Here is an 11,898-nt window from a genome sequence, read left to right as displayed (position 1 = left end):
GAATTGGGACATTAATTTTACTTGAATTTATTATCAAATAAATTGGAGGAAGGGAATGAGAAATGCATCAAATCCTATAAATGCACCTTCTCCCTGTTAAGAATAAGAAGCTTGAGTAGGCCAATATTCAAGCAGCAATCAATTTATTATTTAATATGGTAAAGTATGAGCAATACAGCGCTGGGTACAGTGGGGGAAGTTTTGCCTCCAACTGCACACCAATAATTGAGGGTTACAGGTATTTTTAGGGGTACTCATCAGCTTTCTCAGCAGTTCCTATTTCCAATTTTTTTACTCATCAGCAATTTTTATTCGAAATTATTACATCATAATACTATACACTATTGTGATCTCAGTTTCTCAGGATGTATCTCAAAAGGAGTATGCCCAGATGGTGACAGTCCAGTTTCCGAAAGAAGAAAGACAAATCCCATCTGGAGGGGTCCAGCTCCCCAGATGTGTGTCCACCTTTTAATTGCAGAGACCATAAATCCCATAACAGTGATGTCCAGCTTCCCTTTGGTCGAAACCCTAAATCCTTGGGGTGATGTTCATCTTCCTTTCTCAAGCTGTTTTTCTCTGCTTCAATAAGGCATGAGATAAGCATATTTCCTTTATATATATTCCAAAGCTATAGTTTCAAGGATACAAGTAATATTCTAAAATTATACTTCAAAAGGTTATTATTGCAGAACTCTTTATGGATTAAATACAGGCAAAAAGCAACATCTTTAACACTTTAATTCCAATGCTCCTAAATCAACCAGGGTTAATTTGCAAACAACAGATAGGTTCAAAGACCTTTTTCCATGCTTTATTCTCCTCAGTTATTATTAGAATTCACAGCTCTCCCATTGTCGGGGTCCACACATTTCGCATTCACAACTACACACATTGCCTGTTTGTACGTGACACGAAACACAACTTTGTATTTCACAAAACCCAGATGTTTTCTGCCTCAAAACTATATTCAAGTCTCTTGGACTTGACAACTTGACCCTATACCAATAGGACAGCTGGATCAAAATCAGTTAAACTTAAACCTAAGATGCTGTGAATTGAGGTAGAGCTCCCTAAAAGCAGAGAGGACACCATTATCCCTGTAGATTAATTACATTGAATTAAATTATATACAACAAGAGTAAACGAGCCGAATACGTCAGAACTGACCCAACTCTTGGGTCAGGGGATAAGAGCCGGTTACAGGCTCTTATTTAATCGCGTTCGGTCCCGCCGGTGTCGGGCCGGGACCGGTGCTCAGGAATGCCAGGAACCATCTCCCGTCGGGGACAGGGGTGACCGGGCCGTCCCGGGGCCCTGCTCGGTGCTGGGGGCAGCGCGGGCGGCAGGCCCGGGAGCGGGGCCGGGGGATCGCGACCGGGACCGCGCTGGGGCTCGGGGCCGCGCCGGGCACCGGGGCAGCGGCGGCCACTCACGGCTGCACCGGTTTCCGCGCGTATCGCGATATCACCCTCAGCGCCGCCGCCCCGCTGCCGCCATCGCGCCGCTCCTCCCCGGGGGCGGAGCGCTTTGGGCCCCGGCGCGATGGAGGCGCTGCGGCGGCCGGCGCTGCCCGAGGACGCGGTGCGCTCCCGCCTGTTCGCGGCGGCGGCGGCGGGCCCGGGCGGCGAGGCGCTGCTGCGGCGCTGCGCTGAGCTGGCCCTGGTGCGCTTGGCCCCGCTCCTGGCCGCCTGCGTGTGGCAGCGGCAGCCGTTCCGCCAGCGCTACGTGCCGGGCCGCGGTGAGCCGGGAGCGGGCCGGGAGGCGCGGCGGGAGGAGCGCCCGGAGCGGAGGGACCGTGAGGGGGACCCGGCGGCCGGGAACCGGGAGAGCGTGAGGGAAGACCGAGGGCTCCTGAGGGGGAACCAGGCGGCTGGACTCGAGGAGTCTCTGAGGGAGAACTAGGCGAAAACGTTTGAAGGGGATCCGGCGGCCGGGAACCGGGAGCTTGTGAGGGTGAACCGGGAGAGTGTTAGGGACACCTGGCGGCCGGGAATCGGAATCTTTAGAGGTTAATCCGGCGGCCGGGAACCGGCAGTGTGTGAGGGGGAGCTGGACCGTGTGAGGACGACCCGGTGGCCGGGAACCGAGGGCGTGTGAGGGGGAACCGGGGAGGTGTGAGGGGATCCGGCGGCCGGAAACCAGGAGCGTCTGAGGGAGAACGGGGATCGTTGGAGAGGGATCCGACGTCCAGGAACCGGGAGAGTGTGAGTGGGAACCGAGAGAGTGTCAGGGGCACCCGGCGGCCGAGAGCCGGGATCTTTTGAGGAGAGTGCGGCGGCCGAGAACCGGCAGTGTGTGAGGGGGACCCGGCGGCTTCCCCGACTCTCGGTGTCACAGCACGGGTTAACCCAGTGAGGCATCTGGTGCCACCTCCCTGCTGCAGCCGGGCCGTCCCCGAGCACAGGACACAAGATTCTGTCAGCAGGGTCTGGGATATCCGCAGTGAGGGAGACTCCGCAGCCCGTGCGGACAATCTGTTGCTGGGCACGGCGTTGCTGAGGCGCCTCTCCTCTCTGTGCCCCGTGCAGGCGAGATCCCGGCGCACTTGGGCGGCACCGCGGAGTTCGGGGATAACGTGGAGGATGAGTGGTTCATTGTGTAGCTGCTGCGGGAGATGAGCAGGGAGTTCCCGGGGCTGGCAGCCAGGTAAGGCGGGTGCTGCTGAGCTGCTTTAGTGGGAGGGCTGCCAAGGGGCAGTGCCTGTGCTCTGAAGGTCCTGTCTTACCATGGCCCATCCTTGGAGGTGTTTCCCCATCCCAGACACGTTGGAAGTGTCCAAGGGCAGGTTGGATGGGGCTTGGAGCAGTCTGGGCTAGTGGAAGGTGTGCCTGGCTGTGGCAAGGGTGTTGGAACCAGGTGTTGATCTTTAAGGTCCCTTCTAACCTAAGCCTTTCTATGGGTTTATGAATATTTAAAAAAACCCCAGCAGACATGGATTCAGAAGTGTGCTGTTGTGCTCTGCAAGGCTTTTCCTGCTGAATTTCCAATTTCTCCTTGGCCAGTATTGATGACAACGATGGAGAGTTTCTCTTGATAGAAGCAGCTGATTTTCTCCCAAAGTGGCTGAATCCTGACAACAGTGAAAACAGGGTGAGTAAAACTTGTGTGTGCAGTTGGCAAGGGGGAGTCAGTGGCCTTTTCTGTAGCAGCTGGAGTTTTCTCTTGCACCTCTAGCCAAGTGGTCTGACTGCCTCTGAAATTTCAGAGTGCTTTGTCTGGTCTGGGTGAAATAATGAGCAGACACCTTCCCCTGAATATGAATGGCTGCTAATGCAATGAATTAAAATGGAAATAGTTTATTTGGTCATTAGCAAAAAATTGTTTCATTCTTTTTCCCCTACTCCAAGATTCTAACAAGGGCTGGAACACAACACCAAAATGGATTGCGAGTGTGTACCTGGAGTGTCAGGCTCATACTTTCCTTTGTTTGAGGGAACAGACAGAGTGAGGGGGTTGAGAACGTTGCATTCAGGGCTTTTCTTAGGATCAGGAACCAGCAGAGGTCACATGTGACACCTGAAATGCTGCTTTTTAATGCCTGGGATGTTCTGAAGCAGTTAGGCTGTGCTGGTTCTCCTGAAGCACTTCTCCAGTTGAAGAGAGATGTGTAACAATTATTCTTGTTAGGGAAACAAGATATATTTGATGAAATTTGTTGTAGTTAAAACAGGGATTTTTCCTGGTTGGATCGTGGTCTCTGGCATCTCAAATAACCTTTTTAGAAAAGCTGTGCTGCTTCCTGCCTTGGTTCTCTATTTGTCCTTTCTATTGTCAGTGTCCAAGCAGATGCATTTGTGTGTGCAGTGAACTGTTCCATGGCTGTGTGTGAGTGCTCCTGCCCTGTGTGACGGGAGCATTCCTGCCTGCCAGGTGTTCTTTTACAAAGGAGAGCTGCACATCATTGCGCCGGGGGAGCCCTGGGAGCAGGGCTGGGCCCTCTCTGCTCCCCGTGCCACGGTGCCGCAGGCGCTGGCTCTGTTATCCACCCGCGCCGAGGAGTTCCTGGCTGCAGAGCCCATCAGAGCTGCGCTCAATAAACGCCTCCATGGGTACGTGGGGCTGCACTTGGCTCCTGCAGCTGTGGGGTTTGGGTCTGTGCTCCCTGGGCTTTCAGCGTTTCCCCAGCAGATGGGATCAAGTTGGTTCCTTTTCAGAAACCAGCAGCTGGAGGTTTTTCTGTGGCACTCTTGGAAAGAGGGGGATCAGTGTCCTGTAGGCTGTGGTGTGGGGATCTGAAACTGGTTCACTGCTGTAATTCCAGCCCTGACAATGACAAGAGTTACTCTTCCTTCACATCTTCCTTAGACTGAAACCTCTGAAAGTTCCATGATCTTTTAGGGGCCCTGTGCCTGAGGAACAAGAGGATTTGATCCAAAATGTAGCACCAGCAGAATTGTCAGGGCTTCAGCTTGTCACAGCTGTGCTCCACCCTGTGCTTTATTTTTTGCAAGGATTTGACAGCAAATATGGCAAAGAATACTGGAGAGCTGGATATGTTGGTTAAGTCCACAGGGACTCATCTTACCCATGTGGGGGATTCAATTTTATGAGCCATGTACACTTCTATAAATATGTATGATAGAAACAGCCATTCTAGGCATTAGATTGGCCAGGTTTTAACTGCAGACTAATCTGAGCCATGATCCCAGTCAATATTAAAGGGAAGGGGCCTCCTGCTGAAGGAGGAGTGGTTAACTGGCAGTGCCCCACCCACGCTCTGTTGCCGCTCAGGTATCCCGAGAAGATCCAGGCCTCGCTGCACCGAGCCCGCTGCTTCCTCCCGGCCGGGATCGCGGCCGTGCTGAGGCTGCGCCCGTCCCTGGTGGCCGCGGCCGTCCAGGCCTTCTACCTGCGGGAGCCGGGCGATCTGGGGGCCTGCCGGCGCCCGTTCAGAGCCTTCCCTGCCGAGCAGCGAGTGATGGCCCTGGTAAGTGCTCTCAGAGCCGCTGACGGCCCTGCCGTGTGCTCCTGTAGGCGTGAATTTCCAGGTCCTTGCATTGAGAGCTGCTCTGGTTCGGTGTGGCTGGACTTTCAGGGGCTGATCCTGAGAGAATTGTTTCTGAATCCAGAGGTTGTGATAGCAGTTCCTCTGCTGAAGTGCCTGCTCAGTAAATTGATCTCCTTGTGTGATCAGAGCAGTTTGCCAGCCCTGCCAGCCGACGGGAGCAGTTGCTCCTAACCAGTGGCTCGCTGCCAGGCTTTTCACCTTCTCAGCTGTGCTCTCACAGCTCTGGGAAAGCTTCTATGAAGTGTTGTATGAGCACTGTCCAAGCACTGTTGTATCTGATGCATTTTGTTACAGAGTTGTACCACTAGACTCCTGAAAAGAAGCTTTAGAGTCAAATTTTGGACTTCAAAACTGTTGCTGAAATCTTTTAATCAAATGTCATTTTAATTGAAAATACACCTTGTTAATGCGAATACAAAATACTGAGGGTTTTTCCTGATGTATTTAGACTGACAAAAGTTCGTATTTACTTGGGTATTTCAATTTGGGACAAACTTTGTAAAGCCTGAAAAGCAATTTATCAGAAAAATCTTTATAAGATATATTTTGAATGCAGTCTCAGGCACTGTCTGTAATATGGGTGCCTTCAAAGGCACTGTGGTGACCTGGAGGGAGTTTGCTGGCTGTCCCCAGCCCAGTCCCGCTGCAGGGAGTGTTTGTTTCTGCTCTGGCTGTTGCAGGTGACTTTCACTCGGTGTTTGTATGCACAGCTGGTGCAGCAGCAGTTTGTTCCAGACAGACGCAGTGGATACACCCTGCCCGCCCCAGCTCATCCTCAGTACAGAGCCTACGAGCTGGGCATGAAGCTGGTAATGATTCCTGGGGCATTTTGGCCTTGGCTCATGCATGTGCAGGGAATGGGTCCTTGTCTGGAAGTTGCCTGCTTGTCCAGAAAAATGTGAGTAAAGTCTGTCCCACCTTGAGAACCTCTTGTTGTTGCATCTTTTGTCTGCAGGCTCATGGCTTTGAAATTTTGTGCTCCAAGAGCAGTAAAGTGGCTCCTGATGCCAAGAGAAACGTGTTAAGGGGTCCCCTGTGGGAGAGATTCCTCAGGAGCTTGAAGGAGAAGGATTATTTCAAGGTCTGTGAGTATTTCAGTGTCTGGCTTTTAAACATTGCAGGAAAAATACATTTTAACCCTTGAACTTGTGTGAGGAATTGTAGTGGGGCCAGAGCTTGAATCCTTATCTCTGTGTGAAATGAAGTAATGTGTTTAAAGGGGACATGTGCAGATTGTTCCCCTTTGAAAGGAATTTATTTTGGAAATTAAAAGGCAAAAAGCAAGATGTGGGGATTGATTCATTCATCTAAAGCAAGGGGAGAAATACACTTGAGTGAAGAAAACCCCCATGTGTGATTGTGTGAGGTGTAACTGATTTCACTGGTTTACATTTCATTTCCACCCCTCTAGAATTCAATATTCTTCAAGATCCATACATAACACCATAGACCCATCTGGGCCCATGCAAGTGTAATTTTCATGTGTGTGTGGTTTTTGTGACTTCTGAGAGTTTTGCTGATGTTCTGTGGGTTTTTTTTTTAAAGATGCCTTTGACTACTTTTTTGATGTTAATAAATGGGACATAAATTGGGTACTTGTTTGAAGGTTATAATATTGGACAACTTTATTGAGATCCTTAGGTTAATATCCTTTAATATACTTCAAATACAGGAGTGCCCCTTTGCTGTATTGAGTTCCACGCGTAGATGGCCAAGAGGTTTTAGTTGTTCTGGTTCTCTCAGCATTTGTGTGACCAACAGTCACCCTTAGGAAGCCTGGAATTGTTTGAGTTCATGGCTGTGACTTGCATTCAATAGGGAGAAATGGAAGGATCAGCCAAGTACCTGGAGCTGTTGCACATGGCAGAAGATCACTTCCAGCAATCTGTTGCAGTGCCAGAAAGGTGAGAGCTGCTTGAAATTCATGAGTGTCATATACCCTACAAATCCTGTAAGTGACCTTTGAAATCCTTGTCACAAACACCTGAACCCTTTTCTCCACTGCACATTGAACATGGGAGCTGTGGCCAGGACATACAAGTACTAATTCCTCTGGAATGCTCCACTGGGAGAAGTTCTGGCTTGAGTAACTCTTTTATCTTGGTTTTGTGAAATGCTGAGCTCTTCCAAGTGGTGACTGCGATGCAATTTTTGCTTGGTTGACTGCAGAAAGTGTAGAAAAGTTTCATTGAAAAGCAGTCCCAGTGAATAATGAATACAGGGTAATCTGTCTCCTTTGCTCAAGGAGCTGGCTGTGGATTTCTCTGGAAGATCAAATCCAAAAAATAAATCACTACAGAAATATCTGAGGCTTTGCCAGCCCATAATATCTTGACTGTTATTTTTTTGAGTTTCCAGTCTGTGGTGTTTGGGATCAGGGAATCTTAATATTTACCAAGGCAAATGAAATGTAAAGGAAAAGAGCCATGACCAATGGGTTTGGAGCCATCAGCTGGGAATTGCAGGGACTGCCTGTGTCCTGTTTTGGCCAATGCTCTGGGTAGTGCTCTGGTACTTCCCCCAGATTCATTTCCCTTTTTGATGTGCTTGCACAGAAGGAAAATGGAAGAATTTGAGTGAAAACCTGAATGCAGAGCATGTGATCCCATTGAATCCATTTCAGTAAATTGATTTTGGTTTTTCTTCCAGCTGTGATGAAGTGAGCCCAGGTGATGAAATCCTGGCACTACTACAGACAACCCCCATTGATCTGAAGGAATTGGAGAGAGAAGCAGCTTGTCTTCCTGCAGAGGATGGTGAGCTGGATGGGGGAATTATTCCTATTACAGATGGTTATTTGTGGGGGGAGAGGGGCAATGCTGACAGCTGTGAAGGGAGAGCAAATCCAGCCTTCCTCAAGACTAAACACTGGATTGGCTCTCCCAGTTTAGAGTGAGCCTTTCTTCCTCCACTGAGTGGCCAAAGGCTTCTCAGTGACTAAAATGGTCTCTCTGAGTTTGAGCTCTGCAAAGCAGAGTTTGTAAGTAGTGACAAGAAATCTGCACTCAGTTCTTCTCAGCCTCTCTCTCCTTTGCTGTGTGTGAGCCAGGACCAGCACAAGAGCTGAACTGCAGAACTGAGCTGCAGGATGGTTGCAGCCCTGTCAGTCAGCTGGTTTGGGCCTGTGGGCCAGCAGGCTTGTGCAGAGTAACAGATCTGTGCTGTGTCCTTTCAGATGACAGCTGGCTGGATATGACACCAGGTGCTCTGGATCAGATGCTGAAGGAGACAAGAAATGAGTCCCTTCCTTCCCCAAATGAGGAGGAGCAAAACTATGACTTGGAAACAGTTGCTGAGAGCATGAAGGCTTTTGTGTCCAAAGTGTCCACGCACGAAGGAGCAGAAATGCCATGGTAGTAGCACCTGGAGTTTGGCTCTGGTGTGGAATGTTGCACTGTGCTGCAGCCCTGTGCTTGGTTCTGTGATGCAGAGAATCAGAGTTTGAAGGTGCTGTGCTGAGCAGGGCCTGAAGCAAAGGCAGAGCAGTGACCCTGTACTTGCTTTAAATCAGCTTGGTGCCACTCTGGCACTGGTGCAGGTTCAAGTGCTGCAAGCTGAGCTGCTCTCTGTCCCTCAGGTGGATTTTGTGGTCTTCACAATTTTTCTCTTTTTATGCCAAGAATTCTTCCACTCACTGTTTGATGTCTAATGCACACAGGCTTCAGACTTCTGAGGACTTATAAATTCAAATGTCCCAACTTCAATCCTGTCTTGAGAGACATCATTATGGCTTGTGCCTGTGTCAGGCTTAGGCAAGCATAGAAGCTTCATTTCTTTAAAAATATTTTTATATTTCAGGTCATCTGATGAATCCCAAGTTACCTTTGATGTGGATTCTTTTACAAAAGCTCTGGACAGAATTTTAGGTGAGATTGCTTCTTTCTTTGAAACAAAAGCCAGCACTGATTTCTTTGCTGTTGTACTGACACCAAATCATGTGCAGGGGCAGACTCGGAGGAGCTGGATTCTGATGATGTGGATGAGGAGGAGGAGTTTGGTTTCTCAGCTGAGGATGATGAAGAGCTGAATGCTGGGAATGGAAGGCAGGAGCAGAAGGTGTCTCCTGAGGAGCTCGTGGGCAGTCTCAAGGCGTACATGGAGGAGATGGACCGTGAGCTGGCACAGACCAACGTTGGGAAAAGTTTCAGCAGCCACAAGAGAGGGGTGAGTGTGCCTTGGGCTCTGATTTGCAGCAGTAATTTCCAAGCAGGAAATGTGCTGCAAGTGGCCATTCTGAGTAATGGGATTGGAACCTTCCCCCGTGCAAGCAAAGTGTGCTGGACCTGCACCATCATACATTTTTTATAAACTGAAACTTAGCTAAGCTTGGAATTTGCCCATCTTTTCCAAGGCTTAGTTTTAGTTTGCCCATCTTTTCCCTGTTTTTAGTAGTAAGGCAAGCAGCTGCAGCTTCACTTGTGAGTTCCTGTAGTAGTTTTCTCCCATAGGAAGCTGAGCCAGGACTCAGCAACACTTTGTGTCCTTCTCTTGGAACCTAATCTGGGTAATGGACAGTGGTGATTTTCAGCTGGCCATGAGCATTTGGTGTCTGAATTCCTGTCTGTCAGGACTCAGGAGTGTACTGGACTTTCTTGGCTGCACAATTGTTGTTTCTTTTCTCCTGTGGTTTACCCTTTTTTTCCCCTTAAATCTGCTCCTGCAATTTGATAAAGCTTTCTCTTTGTACTCCCTGCAGGCAGGTTCTGTTGGAGCAGCCCCATGTGAGAGTGCTGGCCCTGACTGTGGAGCTGAGGCTGCTGAGCTGGCAGCCCTGGATGTGGACATGAACCTGGTGGCAAACCTGCTCGAGTCCTACAGTGCCCAGGCTGGCCTGGCAGGACCCACCTCGAGCATTTTACAGAGCCTGGGGGTGAATTTACCTGAGAGCTCAGAGCTCACTGGCAGCTGAGCAAGGCAGGGAGAGCCTTGGCACCAGACATGGCTGCTGGGGAGATGGAGCACAGACACACGAGCAGGATGGGGGAGAAGAGGCCAAAGGTTTGAATTTGGAGCATCCTGTTCATTATGTGTCACTTCAGCAGAGTGAATTCACCTGCAAAAGCTTCTGTTTGCACACTGTCTTGGGTGGAAATGAGATTTTCCCTGTGCTGACGCAATTTCAGAAAACTGAAAAATTATGTCAAATGAATGACCGAAATCTGTGCCCATTTTCTTTTATTACAACACCTCTCTCCCATTTTTCCATTCAGTGATCCAATTTGCCACATTTCTAAAATGTTCTTTTACCCATTGCTGAGTGGGTTCAATATCTGGGGAGCAATTCTTGTTCTGAAAATGCTGCTGCCTTCAGGGGCAGGTGGGGAAATACCACATTGCAGGAAGAGTAATTGGATCAATTGTGCAAATATTGGCCAGAAGTATTTTTTAATTTTATTTCAATAAAAACAAAAATTACAACTTGACTACTGGATTTTTTTTCAGGTATAACTTCCTCAGTGCAGTATCAGTTCTTGGAGTGAAAGTATTTTTGTAATTGTTCATTTTCTGAACGAATTCCATTACTGCTGAATGTTGATATACAGCTGCTGCTGGCATGATGTGAGCCCAGGCTGAGCAGTTTGGGGTTTTTTCAGTGAAAATGTGGTTGGAAGGCATGCAGCATGTTGCTTTCATGTGGAATGAACAATCTTTTCTAAATATGACTACTTTAGTTTCAACAAGTTAAATTTGCAATAAAATAGATAGAAATTCTTGATACACAGACACCAACAGTGCAGTCCTGCTGGATCTAAATCAGCTTCCTAATTTCTCTTTATTTCATTTTCATTCAGCAATGAATGAGTTGTCCTGCACTGATGTTGTGTAATTCACTTTGTCAGCAGTTCAGGGAGAGCACTGGCAGGTTGGACAGGGATTAGAGATGGACAGCAAGAGCTGGGAAGTGTGAAGAAGGTTCTGCTAAATTTCAAGGAATTTGGACTGCTGAGAGGTGAGAGACTCAGACAAATCTGTGGTGGAAAAATGGGGTTAACAGAGGCTTTTTTAATTGAGACAAGGCTAATGAGCAGTTGGTAGTGGAAAGCAGATGTACTTGAACCTTGGGAAGGGTTGGTGTTTGACCAGGAAAGGTAATTTACTCTGAAAATACATAAAATTCTCTACTGATGAGTAGCTAGATCAAGTTTAGATACTTTAAAACATAATTGAGTTGAAGAACATGATCACACTGAGCTGCTGTGTGGCCTGTGCTATAGAAAAGGTCCAAATAGATGGAGGGGCTCCCTTAGTGCACGAGGAGAACTCCTAAGCTGGGTTCAGAACAAAGCTGCTCTTTTGCAAACACTCCAGCTGCTGTTGCTGCTTGGATAATCTGACTTTTCCATCAGTGGGGCTGGGATTTCTCTGGGGCTCTGCTCATGCCAACTCTTTCCATTTGTTCAGCAGCTTCCCAGGGGAGCCCTGCAAGGCTCTGGGAGTGCTCCCAGGAGAGTTTGCCATGGCAGAAGAAGCATTTCCATGCTGCCTCTTCCTCTGCTTTGAGGTAACACACCAGGCATCTCCACTTTTAATTCTGAGAGTGTTTTTAGTGAAGGAAGCCCGATGGAATTAATTAGGGCAGACAAGTGGTGTGTGGTTCCCTTTCAATGGATTTCTGTCCAAGTGTATTCTGGAGTTGTTTAACTGGTTAATTTTCCCTTATTGTCTGTATTTCAACTGGGGGAATCCCCGTTCACCTGCAATGCTGAGGGGATCAATGGAAAGGAACCCTGCCTTGGCCATTATTTCAGGGCTATCAATGGATGGGGAAACTCCACTTTCTTGCTGAAATAGATCAGGGAACACTCTTTGTGATGGGATTTTATAGGTTTGAAATGAGAGCAAACCTTCAATTTTCATTATCTTTCAGTTTACATTGACAAGGAATC

At 48.5% G+C, this 11,898-nt stretch overlaps 1 protein-coding gene across 4 annotated transcripts; it reads left to right on the top strand.

Annotated features, from left to right (window-relative positions):
• Positions 1 to 1,631: 1,631 nt before the first annotated feature.
• LOC131086476 (protein ecdysoneless homolog) lies at positions 1,632 to 11,562 on the top strand. 4 transcript variants are annotated; one of them, XR_009114761.1, is made up of 14 exons: positions 1,632 to 1,741; positions 2,532 to 2,649; positions 3,006 to 3,093; positions 3,874 to 4,052; positions 4,735 to 4,930; positions 5,692 to 5,820; positions 5,967 to 6,092; positions 6,830 to 6,915; positions 7,661 to 7,767; positions 8,187 to 8,364; positions 8,810 to 8,877; positions 8,955 to 9,175; positions 10,855 to 10,961; positions 11,414 to 11,562. XR_009114761.1 is itself a non-coding variant. In XM_058029511.1 (13 exons), the coding sequence occupies exons 2-13, from the start codon at positions 2,618 to 2,620 to the stop codon at positions 10,888 to 10,890; spliced, it is 1,446 nt and encodes a 481-aa protein (XP_057885494.1). In that variant the 5' UTR covers positions 1,632 to 1,741; positions 2,532 to 2,617; the 3' UTR covers positions 10,891 to 11,018. The 4 variants fall into 4 exon arrangements, 3 of the variants coding, with proteins under 3 accessions (XP_057885494.1, XP_057885492.1, XP_057885493.1); XM_058029511.1 differs by lacking the exon at positions 11,414 to 11,562 and having other exon boundaries at positions 10,855 to 11,018; XM_058029509.1 differs by lacking the exons at positions 10,855 to 10,961; positions 11,414 to 11,562 and adding an exon at positions 9,708 to 10,434 and having other exon boundaries at positions 1,633 to 1,741.
• Positions 11,563 to 11,898: the final 336 nt, after the last annotated feature.

Source organism: Melospiza georgiana, chromosome 8, assembly GCF_028018845.1.
Source record: "Melospiza georgiana isolate bMelGeo1 chromosome 8, bMelGeo1.pri, whole genome shotgun sequence".
Lineage (NCBI taxonomy): Eukaryota > Metazoa > Chordata > Aves > Passeriformes > Passerellidae > Melospiza > Melospiza georgiana.
The sequence above is the reverse complement of the archived record's forward strand: the minus strand, read 5'-3'. Positions and strand labels throughout refer to the sequence as shown.

Excerpts from the sequence above, each read along its gene's own strand:
- LOC131086476 (XM_058029509.1), top strand. The coding sequence starts at position 2,618 with ATGAGCAGGGAGTTCCCGGGGCTGGCAGCCAG. Across the intron at positions 4,053-4,734 it reads CTCAATAAACGCCTCCATGG|GTATCCCGAGAAGATCCAGG; the intron begins GTACGTGGGGCT and ends GTTGCCGCTCAG. Across the intron at positions 9,176-9,707 it reads TCAGCAGCCACAAGAGAGGG|GCAGGTTCTGTTGGAGCAGC; the intron begins GTGAGTGTGCCT and ends TACTCCCTGCAG.